The 18,806-nt window shown below is 39.0% G+C and overlaps 1 protein-coding gene across 5 annotated transcripts in view; it reads left to right on the forward strand.

The window, feature by feature from the left end:
• The window catches only part of ADGRG6 (adhesion G protein-coupled receptor G6), a 154,507-nt gene that overhangs the window by 123,584 nt on the left and 12,117 nt on the right, over positions 1-18,806 (forward strand). For all 5 annotated transcript variants that reach the window (XM_040238588.1, XM_040238585.1, XM_040238587.1 and 2 more), the window contains 4 exons: positions 208-335; positions 1,311-1,579; positions 2,739-2,835; positions 5,083-5,366. In XM_040238588.1, the coding sequence (XP_040094522.1) occupies positions 208-335; positions 1,311-1,579; positions 2,739-2,835; positions 5,083-5,366 (778 nt within the window). The remainder of the gene's footprint in view (positions 1-207; positions 336-1,310; positions 1,580-2,738; positions 2,836-5,082; positions 5,367-18,806) is intronic.

Raw genomic sequence — 18,806 nt, forward strand, 5'->3', positions numbered from 1 at the left:
TGTTCAGTTTGTAAAAAGAATGCAGTGCCTGTGAAGTGCAATAAAGGCAAACACTTAGAATGAGATTCACCTGTATTGATTTACACTGTTGTTGTTAGCCCCTAAGATTGAGTTGCGATTCTAAGTATTGTCATGAAGCTTCTACTAAAACAAAACAGTGTTCTCATGAAAAGAGATTATTACAGCTGTTTCTCATGTTTTTGGTAGGACCTTCAAGGAACTGCCTCACAGTTGGATGCAAAAAACACTAAAATCCTCACCTTCATTACCTATATTGGGTGTGGAATATCTGCCATCTTTTCAGCAGCTACCCTCCTGACATATGTTGCTTTTGAGTAAGTTTTTTTTTTTCCTATCACTATCTGCCAAATCCAGAGCGGACTGTTGCAAAACCTGAATACGAGAATTGTCTCAGCTTTTAAAAACCATGTATACACCTTGTGAATCATGTAGGATTCAGTTTTAATGTTCAGATTTCTCATGAGATGTATCATGCAACATGAGTTTCCCAGCTTTAGGATCTTAATTTATAGTTACTATATTTCTATTGATAAAATGTATTTAAGCCTGTTACAGATGATTAGTATTTAAGTAAATTACAATTGTATGAATTGCTTTTTACGGTAAAAGATGAAAACATTTTTGTGAAAATACAAGATGAAAAAAAGATGAAAGCAAAATGAATCTTATAAAATTGGCTTTGAAACAGGAAGTCTTTTTAAAAAAGGACCCTGACTTCATTAGAAATCAAGAAATTTCAACAAATTTTAGGGAAATTGGTTAACAAAAATATTTTTTCTAATAAATCTAGAATTTTTCCTGGATTAAAAAAAAAATCAATCTGTTGTAACCAATTAGAAAATTTGGAAACAGTTTTGAAATTAGATTAGTATTTTTTAAAAAATCTTTATTATTTGCCTGGTACTCCTATATCTTTGGCCCTCCTCCCAGTGGAGTGAGTGAGTGAGTGAAGTCACTCAGTCATGTCCGACTCTTTGTGACCCCATGGACTGTAGCCCGCCAGGCTCCTCCATCCATGGGATTCTCCAGGCAGGAATACTGGAGTGGGTTGCCATTTCCTTCTCCAGGAGATCTTGCCAACCCAGGGATTGAACCCAGGTTTCCCACATTGTAGGCAGATGTTTTACCATCTGAGCCACCAGTGAAGTCAAAGATGATAGTATCCAGGTTATTGCAGAGCTGTATAAGATGTGAATTAACTGCCTCTGCTTAAAAAATTTATTCACAAAGATTTATTTACAATATCATTCTCATATATCTTTCTATTGCTCCTCCTTTTTTTCCTAAAGAAAATTACGAAGGGATTATCCCTCCAAAATCCTGATGAACCTCAGCACAGCCCTGCTGTTTCTGAATCTCGTCTTCCTCCTGGACGGGTGGATCACCTCATTTCATGTGGATGGACTTTGCACGGCCATCGCAGCCCTGCTGCACTTCTTCCTTCTAGCTACCTTTACCTGGATGGGACTAGAAGCGATTCACATGTACATTGCTCTGGTGAAAGTATTTAACACTTACATTCGCCGGTACATCCTGAAATTCTGCATCGTTGGCTGGGGTAAGCCTCCTGCATTTTTTTTTTTTTTTTCCCCTGTCCTGGAAATCACTAGGTTCTCATAGGAAAATCCTATTTTGAAAGAATAGGACTGCTAAAAGAAACTTCAAGATTGTGAATGATATGCCTTTGATATACATAACCGAAGGCAGGGGTGTTTTTAAAACTGTTCCACAGTCCTCACAAAAGTCACGATTAAAGGGGAAAGAAAAAAAAAACCTTAGCTCTTGAGTCACCACCAACTTATTTCCTGTGTCCAGAGCCAGCCCACCCAAGTCTGAAGAAGCAGCTGGCAGACTGTGGTGGATTTCCATTATATTTCAAAATAGAAAGGCCAGCTCAGACTCTTAACTATTCTTGCCCCTAGACACATGCCCATGTCTTGGAAACCTGAGCGAAAAGGTTATTTTTGTGAGTGCAACCAGAATACTGACAGAATTCTTGCTTTGAACTTCTTACCATGATTCCTCAGCCAGACACGGATGGCTATGTTAGCCTGTTTACAGTCTTCCAATCAGGCTTCTTCTTTTATCTGGGTTCTGTATTGGGGCAGGCATTTTCAAGCTTTATCACAAATCTCTTTTTCAGATGGCAGGGGGGAAATGAGACATTTGCAAGGTGTTCAGTACCTCCTTAGGAGGCAGTGAAGGCACCTTTCAGGGAATTCAGGTGGGGTAGCATTTCCCTACTGAAATATACATGCAAATCTATATAGATTCTCATGAGAGAAAAGAGATGACTGTAAAGACTTTCTGCCCCCATTGTTTCCCCTCAACTTATTCTGAAGACGTTTCTTTCTATAGAAAGGGATAGAATGAAGCTGCACTTACTTTCCAGCCTGAACTTGGTCAGTCTAACAGGTGTCATTCATGAAACTACATTTTCTGGTGCTGTGTTCAGTATAGGGCAGGTCCTTATCCTCTAGTGGGTACCAGCAAGCAAACAGAATACTTAAGATTTAGATTGTTTCTAATTAGAGTTGGATGTTTCATACCACAAAGGGGATTTTATTGTTGTTTTCAACCAAGCTGCCAGTTCTAAGAAATTTGATTTTATAATATGGAGTGTTTACTTTCTTTTTTTCCCCTTGCCATCTTCAGTCTTATAAAGCAATTTCAGATGTTTCAGAAAAGTTGTTTCTGTCATGGTTTTATTATAACAGGTGTGCCTGTCTTAGTTGTGTCCATTGTTCTAGCAAGCAGAAAGCAAAATGAAGTCTATGGAAAGGAGAGTTATGGAAAAGAACAAGGTGATGAATTGTAAGTAACAAAACTTTGTTGGGAATTTATTTGTGATGAGTATTATATGCTTCGTTTCCTGACGTTTAGTGTGAGTTTTCATGCCAATAGTGAGCTTCTTATTTTGGAAGGTTAAGTTGTATTTATGTGTCTTTGCCAAGGCCTCTGCTATACCATACATGAATTCAGTTGAAAGCCCTGAACTGTGTGAGCTGCTTTTATGAATGTTGTGCTCTTCTCATCTGGAGTGCAGAAGAAGCCTAAGATTCTCTCTTCTGGACTTAGAAGATCCTGTCTCTTTGAGGAGGTTTCCTAATACTTCCACCTCGTTAAACCACATGCATCTTCCAGAGAGTTAAGTAGCAGCATCAGACAGTGAGGGATTCAGTAACAGTATGATTATTGTGTGAAAGTGGAGAGAATGGATCTTGAATAATTTGAAAAATTCCCTTCAAACTGTGAGATTACTGAAGCTAAGATTTTTAAACTGTTCATTTTTGGCAGTTAGTTTTCTTGTATTTTATGTAGCACATAATAAGTACTCAGTATTATTTGTGGGTTGACTGAATTACTGAATGAATGAAGAGCTTACTCCCGACTGTGACGCCACATTTCTGTGCTCATTTCATGGATGGATATCACTTTTATATCCAGTCAGTATCCAGTCCTGTTCCTTTCCTCCTGGTCTTCCCTTTTATGTTTCCAAAGTAACATTCAAAAGCCCCCAAGAGAGCTAGTGGGAAGTAAAGGATCCAGGCCAGGAATTTCAGATTCTAGGGGGACTTTCGTATAGAAAGTAAGATTAGCTCCAGGGGCAAGCCGTATCACTTGGGGACCTTTAAAATAAGCTATATTAAAGGTACAAGTCAGTGCATAAGTTCTAAATAAGGGAATATAAAAAGCATGTGAGTCAACTTTTATAGGCCTTTAAAGTATGATTTAGTAAGCTATTGTGCCATCAACAGCTCTCATTAATTGAGAATTTACTATATGCCCAGAATCTTGTTAGGTTCTAGGACTCAAAGATGTTCAAGACAGCTTTTGCCTTTGGGACGGTCAAGTTATACCATGGTAGATACAACCTACCAAAATGATGACCATATGCTTTAGAATTTGAAGATTAATTGTCTTAAATAATTCATCTAAATATTTTTGGTACCTAAGAACTTGTATAATATTAATTAGGTACTGGAGCATCTGAAAATTGCAGTATTTTAATTTTACTTTTAGTACCCTTTAAAATTACTTCCATCTATTTTCAGATATATGTCATTCTGAATAGCAAGTGTATCTTTCCTCATCTCACAAGGATGTTATGATGTAAGCTTTTTATTTGTGCATTAGAAGCTTCAGCATAAGAATAACAGAGTTATACAATAAGGTTGTGCCTCAATTAGACCAATTATATTAATAGGAAGCATTTTGTTCCTAATAATGGAATCCACAATTATGTATGTCAAATAAGTAAGTATTACTCTTTTCACATAATAAGAAACTTGGAAGAAGGCAACAACTAGCATTAATTTTGTGGCTGAAAATGTTAGGACCAGCAATCCTATAGCTCTCTTGCTCTTCCTTTCCTGGATAGAAGATGATGACTACAGCCACAGAGCTCGCATTCATCTTCAAAGCAGAAATAAGAAATAAGGGCTTTGCCAGTCAGACTGCCAGGAATACCTCTCTTAAAATCCCTTAGTGGACGGACTCTGCTACCATATCATTTGGTAGAACAAAGTCCACATATGCTCAGTCACTCAGTGGTGTCTGGCTGTTTGTGATCTCATAGACTGTAGCCCCCCAGGCTCCTCTGTCCATGGGTTTCTCCAGGCAAGACTACTGGAGTGGGTTGCCATTTCTTTCTCCAGAAAGTCCACATGGCCACCATTTAAATAACAAAGGAAATTGAGAAAGTTTCCCATCCTCTGGAGTGGAGGCCCATAAGAGAAAGGGGATAGATGTGGTTTAGAGTGAGCCAAACGATGATGTCTTCACACCAAGTCAGAATTTAAGAGGCTACCTTGTTTTCTTAATTGTTGACTTAAATAACTAGGTATTAAGATAATGACTATCCAAAAGAAAGCAAAAACAAAAACTTACGTAAACACTGAGGAAGAAACTGAGGTCCCCCAGATGAAGTGACTTCCTAAAGGGATTTGAGAGGCATTTGAGGAAGGCCCACCTGTAAAGTATGCAGAATCCCAAAGTAAGCCTCTTAGGTAAACAGGGCGTGATGAGTGATCTCCTTCTTTCTGTCTCTTCTCCTTCAAGCTGTTGGATACAGGATCCTGTCGTATTTTACGTGACCTGCGCCGGGTATTTTGGACTCATGTTTTTCCTGAACGTCGCCATGTTCATTGTGGTGATGGTGCAAATCTGTGGGAGGAATGGCAAGAGAAGCCGCCGGACGCTGCGTGAGGAGGTTCTCCGGAACCTGCGTAGCGTGGTCAGCCTGACGTTTCTCCTGGGCATGACGTGGGGGTTTGCTTTCTTTGCCTGGGGACCTTTGAATGTCCCCTTCATGTACCTCTTCTCCATCTTCAACTCGTTACAAGGTAAGATAGCTGGTGCGTGCCTACTAAGTCGCTTCAGTCGTGTCCGACTCTGAAACCCTATGGACTGTAGCCCACCAGGCTCCTCTGTCCATGAGATTCGCCAGGGAAGAATACTGAAGTGGGTTGCCATGCCCTCATCTGGGGATCTTCCCCATCCAGGCATGGAACCCACATCTCTTATGTCTCTTGCATTGGCAGGTGGGTTCTTTACCTCTAGTGCCACCTGGGAAGACCAAGATAAATGGTACCTGCACCATTTTCTCTTTCATATTTGAACGTGTGTGCAGACAGCTTCACTTTTGAACAGACGCTATGCTGCGTTTCTAAGTCACTATTCCGAGTGCTGAGCACAGTTCCAGGCACAGAGTAGGTGCTCATGAAAATGGCCTTGAATGAAGTGAAGAGGTAGAATGTTAGTTTATTTGTTTTCAGTGTTTTATTTACCAAGCACCTATGCCTGGAAGATAGTAGGTGCTTGGTATATATATCTTGTTCATGAGTAAAAATGAGAGGGGTCCAATGGGAAGTGAAAGGGAGGCACAGAGGCTTTGTGGCTTCTTCATAGTTTTGCTGAGTGTTGATGCTCTTCATGGAACCATGTGAGTATAGCATTCTTGGCCAGAAAAATCTTTAGACTCCGTCAGGGTCAGAAAAATTCACTTTGATTCCTTGGCTCTAAATATAAATACCAACAATCTAGTTCAGAAATGCTTATTTTTTTCCCCCCCTAAGATATGGCAGTCAACTCAACAATCTAATAAATGGCCTGTTCTGTTTAGAAATACAAGGTTTCTTTCAAGGAGTTCCCTGTAATGCTTCTAAGTCCATAACACAAAACCTAGTGTACTCTAGAGTGAATTTAACTTTTTAAACCATTTTTATTAAAGTTGATTTACAGTGTTGTGCCAATCTCTGCTATACAGCAAATTGACTCAGTTATACACATGTATACAATCTTTTTAAAAATATATTCTTTTCCATTATAGTTTACCCCAAGAGATTGGGTATAGTTCCCTGTGCTATGCAGTACGACCTTGTTGCTTATCCATTCTAAATGTAATGGTTTGAATCTAATAACCCCAAACTTCCAGTCCATCCCTCTCCCTCTCTCTGCCCTATCCCCACTGGCAACTAGAAGTCTGATCTCTACGTCTGTGAGTCTGCTGTTTTATAAACCATTTCATTTGTGCCATATTTTAGATTCACATGTAAGTGACATCGTGTGTTATTTGTCTTTCTCTTTCTGACTTCACTTGGTATGATAATCTCTAGTTGCATCCATATTGCAGCAAATAGCATTATTTCATTCTTTTGTACGGCTGAGTAGTATTCCATTGTATATATGTACCATATCTTCTGTCCATGGACATTTAGGTTGTTTACATGTTTTGGCTACTGTGAATAGTATTGCTATGAACATAGGGGTGCATGTATCTTTTTTAAGTTATAGTTTTGTCTAAGTATATGCCCAGGAGTGGGGTTGCTAGATCATATGGTAATTCTGTTTTTTAGTTTTCTGAGGAACATCCATACTGTTTTCCATAATGTCTGTAGAAACTTACATTCCCACCAATGCTATTAGGAAGGTTCCCTTTTAGGATGAATTTAGTTTTGAACCTTAAGTGAATATGAAGCGTTTTCTTCAAAGTTCAGTAACATGCTGTAAGACATTGACATACCCTGTATTGTTGTTAAAACTCCCTAATGTTGGAAGCACAATGAAGTCCACAGACCAGTAGGAATGAGGTGACAAAGTCTGGCATCTTTTAGGGCAGGGCATTACTACTGGCTTACCTAAAGCTACTGGTCATGCACTTGAAGGTTTGTGGGGAAGGAATCGCTGACTAAAGCTGAATGAATCTGAGCTGGGATGGAAAGTGTGGAAATCAGGTCTGTGCTTCTGACAGGTGAGATGCCTGAGCAAATGCTCCCAGCAGCTGTGTTCTAAGAAACGCCTGTATTTACCTACAGAAGAGTTTTTACAGCTTTGTATCCTATGTATCTGTTTTGCTTATCTTCCTCAGTTTCCAACTAGTTCATGAGCTCTTGTTGTTTTAAAAACCTGTCACTTAAAAGGTACTCAATAACTACTTGATAAATCAATCACTGCATTGCTAGATGAAGAAAGGAGGAGCTTGGGGGATGGCCTAAATTCAATCCGAGACTCCTCTGGCATAAATACGAATTAATTAGTTGAGCAAATTTTATTCAGATTCATTCTTCTTTGACAGAGGAACTTTGTGGGCTCATTATCTTTAGTAAATAAATTAGTAAGCCTCAAGTGCACCTCCAGAAGTTGGAAACTGAATAGGTAGCATATGAATACATCTGCACTGGGATCCAGCTTTGTAAAGTGAGTGTTCCTCTGTTTAATCTCTTCTATAATATACAACATAAAAGTGCCTAGACAAATATTGACAGAAATATCCATTAACATTAGAAAATTCCATGGTTTTATATTTCAGGATTGTACATGAAAGGCACATTAATCTGCCAGCCCAACCTTGTTTTTGCTTTTAGAATTTCCTGGCAGTTTTCAGTAATCTGCAATAGTTACAGTTGTCTGTTCAGCTCTGTTTCCATTAATAAGACTCGGGATGTTTTATTTTTCCCAGCATAGGTCTCCTCTCAGGAGGGAAAAATGTTGTAAACCATCATCGAGTCAGTGTTCTTCATAAATCACTGACTTTTAAGGCTGATTTTAAATGATATAAATTCAGAACAGATCTCTGCACATTCAATGATATTAAAAACACCTTCTAAAAAGAAAATTTAAATTAAAAGGCAATGATACAGAGCACATGAATCTAACAACTGCTTACTGGCCCGACTTGTACAACAGCTTCTTCAGACACTATGGAAAGTCATTTAATGGTTTTTATTTGCGTCATTTTTGGAACCTTCTGTGAGAGGCTTGGTGGTTATTAAAAGTATATGATTTATTAAAAGAAGCATGTGGAATTTAGACAGTTTAAAGAAAAAAATTCCATGAATACATAATGAACTCAGGTTGAACTTAGGCAAACTATGTTGTGTCGATGTCTTTCTGATATTCTTTATTCAAACCCCCCAAAAATAAACTTGCCCCCATGTCTCATGGAGCTTATATTATAGTAAGAGAGACTGAATACTGAGTGGGTAGCCTTTCTCTTCTCCAGAGGATCTTCCCAACTCAGGATTTGAACCCAGATATCCTGCATTGCAGGTGGATTCTTTACCAGCTGAGCCACAAGGGAAGCCCTAGGAGAGACTGATGTTAACCAAATACGTCACCATGTACAATATACATGGTGGTGTTGAGAGCATGTGACAGAAGATATGATGCCTAAACTGAAAGCTGAAGGATCAATAGGAATTAACTAGATGAGAGGTGGGGGTAGGAGCTGGGTAAAAACTGTTTCAGATAGAGGGCATTTCTTGTGCAAAACAATTGCTGTAATTGGTGATTATAGCATATACTCAAGGCATTAAAAGAAAGATCATATAACCAACCAAGAAAGAGCAGGAGAGTGACAGAGCAGTGGGTGTGATACAGTAGGAAGGTAAAGGCTCTGTATTTTGATCTGTGTAAGAGCATTTAGAAGTTCTTGAAAGGTTTGAGGCCTGTGGACTGATATGATCAGATACACATTTTGTAAAGGTGAAGCTGAACATAATGTGGAGAATGGATTACAGCAGCCATGTAGTGTCTGTAGATGAGAGGCCGTGGCAATGATCCAAGTAAGGTAAGACGGTTCAGTGTTTTAGACTGTGATGGGAATGGAGGAGCCTAAGATACGTGAGCAGAGTCAAGAGAATTTGCAGGTGTGCTAGTAACAAAACACTTACCATTGGTTTGGTCATTAAATTCTTACTTCTCTGCACTGATTAGGATAAGAAAGCTTCATGTTAATACAGTATTGTAGTGATTTGAAGCCTGGAATTGCAAGAATTAGCAATGGCCAAAGATTAATAATGTAATATTCTTAAACCTAAAATTATGCCAAAGTGAAGTCACTCAGTCGTGTCCAACTCTTTGCGACTCCACGGGCTGTCGCCTACCAGGCTCCTCAAGTGACAGTCCATGGAGTTTTCCAGGCAAGAGTACTGGAGTGGGTTGCCATTTCCTTCTCCAGGGGATCTTCCCGACCCAGGGATCAAACCTGGGTCTCCCGCATTGCAGGCAGATGCTTTACCATCTGAGCCACAGGGAAGCCCAAAAAAGTAAGTTTTAATTTTCTCAGATTTAGCTTACAGTTGAGCATCTTAAAACCGGCAAGATCACAAGTCACTCTTGAGTGTTACAGAGGTGAGGTCTGGCAGGGAGGACAGAAGATGTGTTTGAGCAGTGATATTAGGTCACATGTATCGGAGGAATAGCTTTTGCTAGCAGATTTCTTTTCACTTTTGTGTATGTCTTTAAAAATTTGGTTCAAAGATGTTAAAAATCCATTTATCTCTCAGGATTCTTAGAAATACATGTGTTTATATGTGTGTATGTACAAAGACATACATGTATAATTATGTCAGTACTCATAATTGTGTAGCTTATGTATTAAAGCTTTATATGTGTATTTTTATTTTAGATGTTTTATTTTTATTTTCAATACTATCTTTATTTTTTATGAATTTTTTAAGATACATTTATAATTGCACAATTTAGTTGCAAAAAATCATGTTAGCTGGATATCATAAAATTATTATAATCTGTGCAGCTCTACCTAAAATGTTACCTACTTGAATAAGCAAATGAAGTCACCTGAATCCAGGCTGAAACCAGGTTTACTATTAACTGCTTTCCTACCGTATATTGCTTTGTTCTGTTCTCTTACCTACTTCATTTAAGTTATATATTAAATATTTCATTGCATTATTCTAAGATGAATAGATAAATATACCTTCTCTTAACATGGCACAATTATGTTTCTAGCTCTTTTTTCTATCTTTGCTGCTTTCCTAGGGTGAGAGTAGCAAAACATTTTATTCGACATTTTAATTTATTCTAAAGAATACAACTTGAGAAAATCACATAGTATACAAATTGCTATTCAAAAGAGAACAGATGTTTGACTAAAATACATCATAATTCACATGCCTGAGAACATTAGCCTATATGTCAAGAAATATAATGCAATTCATCCTAAAGAAGTAAAAGGCAATTCTCTGGTTTCTGAGAGGATCTTGGCCAGAGTCCTCTTGGGCATCTATAATATATCCTTTGGTGATATTGATATTGGGCATCTATAATATATCCTTTGGTGATATTGATGTACTATAATATATCCTTTGGTGAAGATTGAGTTATTGCTTTGAGATGCAGCCTGTGCACGTTGCTGCTTATTATGCAAATGATAAATAGTATCTCAGACTGTATATTTTTTCATTACTGTACAAAAGTATTTGACACCAAGTGAAAAAGCTGGCTTAAAACTCAACAGTGAAAAACCAGATCCAGTTCCATCTAGTCCCATCACTTCATGGCAAATAGAAGGAGAAAGAGTGGAAGTAATGACAGATTTTCTTTTCTTGGGCTCCAAAATCACTGTAGACAGTGACTGCAGGCATGAAATTAAAAGATGCTTGCTCCTTGGAAGGAAAGCTATGACAAACCTAAATAGCGTATTAAAAAGCAAATACGTCATTTTTCTGACAAAGGTCTATATAGTCAAAGCTGTGGTTTTTCTAGTAGTCATGAGTGGATGTGAGAGTTGGACTGTAAAGAATGCTGAGCACCAAAGAATTGATGCTTTCTAATTGTGTGTGGAAGACTCTTAAGAGTCCCTTGGCTGCACAGGCATCAAATCAATCAATCCTAAAGGAAGTCAGTCCTGAATATTCATTGGAAGGGCTGATGCTGAAGCTGAAGCTCCAGTCTTTGGCCACCTGATGCAAAGAGTCGACTCATTGAAAAAGACCCTGATGCTGGGAAAGATTGAAGGCAAAAGGAGAAGAGGGTGGCAGAGTATGAGATGGTCAGATAGCATCACCAACTCAATGGACATGAATTTGAGCAAACTCCGGGAGACAGGGGTGCCTGGCATGCTGTGGTCCATGGGGTCACAAACAGTCAAACATGACTTAGTGACTGAACAACGGCAACATTAGATTAGGCTTCTCCAGTACGTAGGGAAGTTTAACTCTCCTGACACATTTAACAGGATTTAAAACGTAGCCGCATACTGAGAGCTTAATCATCAGTTTTCCTTTTCCATGCATATGAAACAATATTGATTAATAGTCTCAGGTATAATCAATCCATCTTCTGTATGTATACCGTGCAGCATATGGTTCTGCAAATAGAGGCTACCATGGCAAACACAGAAGTATATCATCAATCTACCCAGAGGTCACGTTTGCTGTTAATTAGTTGGGTAAGATTAAAATACCCAGAGCAACAGAAAGAACTTATATTTGCATAGTGTGCTGTGGTTTACAAAGCACTTTCACATAACATCTGTGATCTGATGTGTAATTCTTGCAGCAAATATGAAAAGTAGGTACCCAAGAAAGAGGATATTCTCGCCATTTTATAGACGAAGAAACAGGCTTACAAGAGTTCATGACTTTCCCAAGATCAGTTTGACTCCTACAGTGTAATATTTATAACATACCATATGTGAGCATAGAAAAGCACATCAGGTGAGAAAGCATGAGTAAAAAAATAAAACAAATTACTGCCTTTTCAATGTTTTAGTTCAAAATTTCTAGGAAGTGAATATGTCTGTTTAAAGAAATTTAGTAAATGTACATCTAATGAAGTGGAAATTTGCTCTTACCCTTTTCTAGCAAAAATCATCTATAGAAACATATTTATCATTTTAAAATAAAAATATTTTTTAATCCTGTTGGCAAACTCAGAAAATTAAGTAAAATTATGGAGTAGGAACCTCCTGATAGTTAAGCTGGGCCATAATTACATGGACAACACACACGGCGGATTGGCGCCAAAGTAAAGAGATGTACCACCTTTAAACCCATTCACATCTGAAATGGCATCACGTTGGCCAAGACATTACACACTCCAGGGAAATAAATTACTCATCTTTTGGCAGAGCATATTGTGTGTAGAGAAGTAATTTTTTTAAAGGGCACCTTGTTGAATGAAAGGAGGATTCAAGAGGTTCCCAAAGGGAGTCATAAACTCTAGAGATTCCCCAGTCCTGCAGCCAGCTGGCTGCATCTGTGTGACAAGAGAACACGTGAGCCGTTGTTGGACTCAGGCTTGGTGGGGAGCTGAGAAGTTATCTGGATCATTTTTGTCAAAGATCAGTTATCTAGGATGTGTGCCTTTTTTGACCCAGGCATGTGGTTTGATTAATTCTTGACTGATTCCGTCCCATATGCCTGAAGTCACCTATATCCATAATCTTCTTTTCACTGTGTTTCTGGATCTTTTCTGTACAGGTATGAAAAATCAACTTAGGTCATTTATCAGAATATATTGATGACGAGCCTGCTGGAATTGCTAATGGACCTTAGTCAGTAAAGGAATGTTTAGGAAATGAGCACTCAAGGTGTTTGTTTTCCTTCACCAGACATTGAAAGTGAGTTGTTAGGCCAGTAAAAGAATGCAAAATGTGCTTCCCTAAATTTTACTGTATGGCACTGAGATCTGAGAAGATCCCTTTAGCTACTTATTTCATATTTGCCCATAGGAAGTCCCCTATTTTTGCGAAAATCAACCAAAGAGGATGAATTCTATGTGGACGCCCAATTTCTAGCCAAAATATTGAGGCTAAGGATATCTTTTTTCCCCAAAATAAGTAGTTAAATAGCACTTATAGAGACCAAGATTAAACACAAGCCTATATAATCTATATATAGTGGTTATGAAGTCAATGCTTTAGAAAGGGGATTTTTTTTTTAAGACTTTCTACTTGAATGTGTTCTGAGGCAGGTGAAAGAACTAGATATCAAAACCCAAGCCTGCTACTTGATGAGATCGCTCCGAATGTTTCTCACTCCATGTTTAGACATTGAGAGCACCCCCTGGGATGTGCCTTTACTGTGTTTTTTGAGCCAACTTTGGCCCATGGTGTGGTTCTTCAGGAGGTCTTGATGAGGTGGAATTCATTGCATTTTCCTTCCTACCAGGACCCACATACTTATAACACCCTTACTCGAAAAAGCTATTTTTTTCTTTCTCTTTTTATTTTTTTAAATTATGAAAGTATGGTAACACAGTTTCAAGAGACTTGGGGTAGCTCAACTGGTAAAGAATCCGCCTGCAATGTGGGAGACCTGGGTTCAATCCCTGCGTTGGGAAGATGCCCTGGAGAAGAGAAAGACTACCCACTCCAGTATTCTGGCCTGGAGAATGCCATGGACTGTATAGTCCATGGGGTGGCAAAGAGTTGGATACAACTGAGCGAGTTTCACTTTCACTTTCTGGAAAATGCAGAACAAAGTTACATATAGTTCCACTATATACTACAATTGTTTTTTAAAGTAGATAAATTAAGATTTTTAGTTGGAGTTTCAGTATCAAACTCTCAAAAATTTATAGAATGAATATGCATAAAAGTAGAAGGATATAGTAGACCTGGAAAGCACTGTAGGCCAATTCAGCATAGTTAAGATAATTTATAGAATTTTTGCACAACAACAGGATACAAATTCTATTTAACTTCCCATAGACTATAAACCAGCAAACACTGGAACATATCCAGGGACATAAAACAAGGTGCAGAAATTTCATACAGAGTCTGTCCTCTTATCACTGTGGGATTATGTTAGAAATCAATATCAAAACATATTTGAAAATATCCCACATAGTTTCAAGTGCAATGTGACATTTACCAAGAAATCTTTGACTTAGCCATTGAAAGCCTCAGTAAAGTTAAAAGACAAAAACAAACAAACAACAACAACAAAAAACAGAGGGTGATTGCAGAGAAGAAAGCATTTAAATGAGAAATTATATCATCTATTCATGTATTGGTCAAAATTATTTTTAAAAGTGAGCAGATACCTCTGGTTAGTGAAAAATGGAGGTGTAAGGAAGACAAGGATGGACAGGTATAGAACTGGTTAAGAATCTGTTCATTTAAAGAAAATTTTACTTTTTATCTTGCTCTAACGTAATATCTGGGTTTTTATGGGTATGATAAAGAATCAAGGCAGTTATCAAGCTGAAGAAACTATTGCAGAGGAACTGGCTTGGATTCATCAGAGTGGTGGTTTTCCAGGCTCAAATTCACCACAAAAGGCTTGTCCTAAAACTAGCACAGCCTGGCAAGATGAAGCAGAGACTTTATAACTCTGAATTCTATCTTTTCAGTCGTGTTAGTGTCCAGCGTTTATGGGCAGTGTTTCCTACTCCCTGATCAGTTAAATAAAGCTGAAAGGCACTGGGAGGAGTAAGAGTCAATTATTCCGGTCCCCAGTTGCAGCTAAAGCCCTTGCCAGAAAGTTAGAAAAGCATATTTTTCCAGGTGGTATGAAGAGCCTCTTTGAGGCATGTGGGTTGATATAAAGATTCTCAAAGGGAAAACATGTGATAGAAAGAACAGAGATGGAGATGAGAAGTCAAACAGATTCTTTTGGATGCCAAAGGAAAACTCTATAAAGTTTTGTGATTTTAAATTCTGCTCCTGGCATCAAGATCCGCAAGTAGATGGAAAAAAAAAAAAACAACCCTGAGACTGACGAGGGACCAGCCCTCTGTTTTCTCACTTTGGCCTCCAAGTGCCCTTGGCGCTCCCGCTGCATTTCTACTCCTCCCGCCTGCAGTGTTCAGAATTTCTTTCCATACCGCATGTGCATGCTTCCAGATGTGGCTACCTTCCACATTTCCCACGGCTGAACTCTAAGCGGGATGTTTTGTCCTAAAATAATCTTGGGATAATATTTATTGCCAGACTGATTTAAATACATGTGAAAAGGGCTAGTTGCTACAAATAGTCAAATAACCTGTTATGAGAGTCCCATTCTGATTTAAAAATGGAAATCTGTCTCATGGCTGAAGAATCTGCATGATACCTTGGAAATTTAAAATATATTTATCCCAACGAATTCTAATTTCTCATGCCTATTATCTGCTTTTGTCCCATAGCATCACAATTCATAGTGGGAAGTGGAGCATGTAAATGACTTCTATTACAAAGTTTTAGAGAAGGATCAGATTTTGAATTTAATTTCTATACATGTCTCTTAAGCTTGGCATCCCAGGTGGTGCTAGTGGTAAAGAACCCGCCTGCCAATGCAGGAGACGTGTATTTTCAGGTTTGCTTAAAAATAAGCAGTGTCATCTAATGCTATATAATTATGATATAGAGTAGCACTGTACCATCTAAAAAGTTGTTTTATTAAGTCAGTTTTCTTAGCTTTAGCCTCCTTCTGTATGACTGTGGTCAGCCTCAGAGCCCCAGAATAATTCACATCTTAATATGGTAGTCATTCAGTCGTGTCCGACTCTTTGTGACCCCATGGACTGTAGCCCACCAGGCTCCTCCATTCATGGGGTTTTCCAGACAAGAATACTGGAGTGGGTTGCCATTTCCTTCTCCAGGGGATCTTCCTGACCCAGGGATAGAACCCAGGTCTCCAGCATTACAGGCAGACTCTTTACCATCTGAGCCACCAGGTAAGCCCTTAATATCAGGGAAGCAAATCCAGAACTGGGTCTTTCCCAGTGTCCTCAAAACACCAGTTGTATGCTCTGAAGTTTTTTCTCCAATATATATGAGATTTATAAAAACTTCTGAGTGTTAAGAGAAACATCATCTAGCAAATTTCACTTTCTGCTGTCCACTAAAAATCATTTGCTCAGTGTGAATCCCAAGCATGAGTAAGGCCAGGATTAATGCCTGAGAACCAAAGTCCTTAATTAGAGTTTATAATCTTTTCCAGCTCTGATAAGTGATTTTGTTAAACAGTTGTTTAAGAAACACACGGTTAGCTATATTTTCAGCTCTAGGACAGAAATACCTCCAACAACAAATTCTGCAAATCCTGCCCCAGTGCACAAAAATAGATTCAACCCAAGTCAAAGAGCTCCCTCTCCACCTCTGACTCCTTCACCTGTAACTGGTGCTGACCTAACCTCAAGCTAAGGCTGAGCACTGAAGAATTGATGCTTTTGAACTGTGGTGTTGGAGAAGACTCTTGAGAGTCCCTTGGACTGCAAGGAGATCCAACCAGTCCATTCTGAAGGAGATCAGCCCTGGGATTTCTTTGGAAGGAATGATGCTAAAGCTGAAACTCCAGTACTTTGGCCTCCTCATGTGAAGAGTTGACTCATTGGAAAAGACTCTGATGCTGGGAGGGGTTGGGGGCAGGAGGAGAAGGGGACGACCGAGGATGAGGTAGCTGGATGGCATCACTGACTCGATGGACATGAATCTGAGTGCACTCTGGGAGTTGGTGATGGACAAGGAGACCTGACTTGCTGCAATTCATGGGGTCGCAAAGAGTCGGACACGACTGAGCAAGTAAACTGAACTGAACTGAACCTCAAGCTTCCATGCGTTCTGCTCCCTGTACTAGGAAACTGCCACCACCTCTTCAAAGATTCTCAAAGGGAAACCAATCTATATTGTGTATACCCGTATTACAAAGCATGCATGCTAATTAAAAGGATTTTCTGTGTTAGCAAGCAGGTTAGGGACTTGGGGGTTGTTGGTGTAGGAAGGCTTTAAAAGGCAATCAGATTTAGTCAGAGTGTGAAGATGAGGTCCAAACTGTTAGTCAGTCATGCCTGACTCTTTGCGAGCCCATGGACTGCAGCCCACCAAGCCCCTCTGTCCATGGGATTTCCCGGGCAAGAATACTGGAGTGGGTTGCTATTTCCTTCTCAAGGGGATCTTCCTGTCCCAGGGATCAAACCTGGGTTTCCTGCATTACATGCAGTTTCTTTACTGACTGAGCTACCAGGGAAGCCCAATCAGATTTAGTCAAAATGTAAAGATGAGGTCCCAACCCAGTGCCTGGGCTGTACTTCCTGGGAAGATAGCTCTACCTGCTAGGTCCTGATTCTGTGGAGTTTTGAATATGGAGGAAAATCTTTCCCCTACTCTGAGACTTGTCATGTCTGAGCTCCAGGTCAGGCCAGGCTGCAGGTGGGTTTCTTGTCTCTAGTTCTTCCTCCCCAACCCAGCTTCCCTCCTTGTCAATAGCACGGGGACCTTCAGGAAGGGTGTGTGTGTGTGTGCGTGTGGGTGCTTATTTTCTGAAAGACTGAAATTTGATTCATATTTAGTAGAGCTTTCTTTTAAAATTAGAACTTCCCTATCCTATCTGGTATCATCTCAGACAAGTAATTGTGTCACTAGCATATATTTTCATCACTAATTGTTTTATTACTAATAAAGTATGATTAATAAATAACATAATAATGTTTCACTTATATAAATATGTATAAAATGATATGGTAACAATAATAAGGGCTTCCCTAGTAGCTCAGCTAGTTAAGAATCTGCCTGCAATGCAGAAGACCCTGGTTCGATTCCTGGGTTAGGAAGCTCCACTGGAGAAGGGATAGGCTACCCATTCCAATATTCTCAGGCTTCCCTTGTGGCTTAGCTGGTAAAGAATCTGCCTGCAATGTGGGAGACCTGGGTTCAATAGGAATTGGTGGAACACCTCCTAAGTAAGTGTCTGCCACTCAGTGATGATCAAACAAGCCAAGCCCAGAGGAGGCGAATCAGCCGTGGTCATCTCACTGCATTCCAGGTCTAACCTGTAGAAACCCAGCACATTCCCTTCTGTAATCATTCTTAATAATGTAATTTATTCTGGAGTAAAACTGTGACCACTTTCAGTTAAGATATTGGAAAATAAAACATAAAAGCACAGCCTTAGATCTCATTTGAAAATTTATCTGCACATGTAAAATAAGAGTACTTTAAATACTCGCCCCACTTTTCCAGTTACACAGGCTACAGTGTAATATACAGTTTCCTTGATGAATACTCCATATTCAAAAAGAATGGATAGGTTTTAATGTCCATTAAAGGTACTTTATTCATTTTCTCTTTTATGGTGTTCCGTGCTAGACCCTGTGCTCCATGAAAGCAATGATCATCCCCATGGAATTTCCTGCTCTTAAGAGTGCCTCCTGCTTAGCAGTGCTTAGTAGTCACTGAGTAGATTATTCAGTTGGAAACTTCCCTTAACTTCCTACCCAAAGTTTTCTTCAGGTTCAGTTTAAGCCCTTGCACTCTCTAGAATACCCTCACTTATGTAGATAATCTGCTTATAATATGGTATATTATTAAGACATTACTTGGCAGCTAATTTGCATACCTTTCAGAAACTTTTGCCTTAAATATATTGTATTCCTGTCACTCCTTAACTTGTGTTCTGTTAACTCCTGTTTTTAAGCCCCTACACCCAAACACATTTAAGACATTCAGATGTACATTATGTGTTAAATTATCTCATGTAAAATAGGTGAGTGATTAATCATGGTTATATTTATTCATTCAACAAAGCATTTATGGAGGTCCTGCTTAGTTCCTG

This window comes from Oryx dammah, unplaced genomic scaffold (genome assembly GCF_014754425.2).
Source record: "Oryx dammah isolate SB20612 unplaced genomic scaffold, SCBI_Odam_1.1 HiC_scaffold_4, whole genome shotgun sequence".
In the NCBI taxonomy this organism is placed as follows: Eukaryota; Metazoa; Chordata; class Mammalia; order Artiodactyla; family Bovidae; genus Oryx; species Oryx dammah.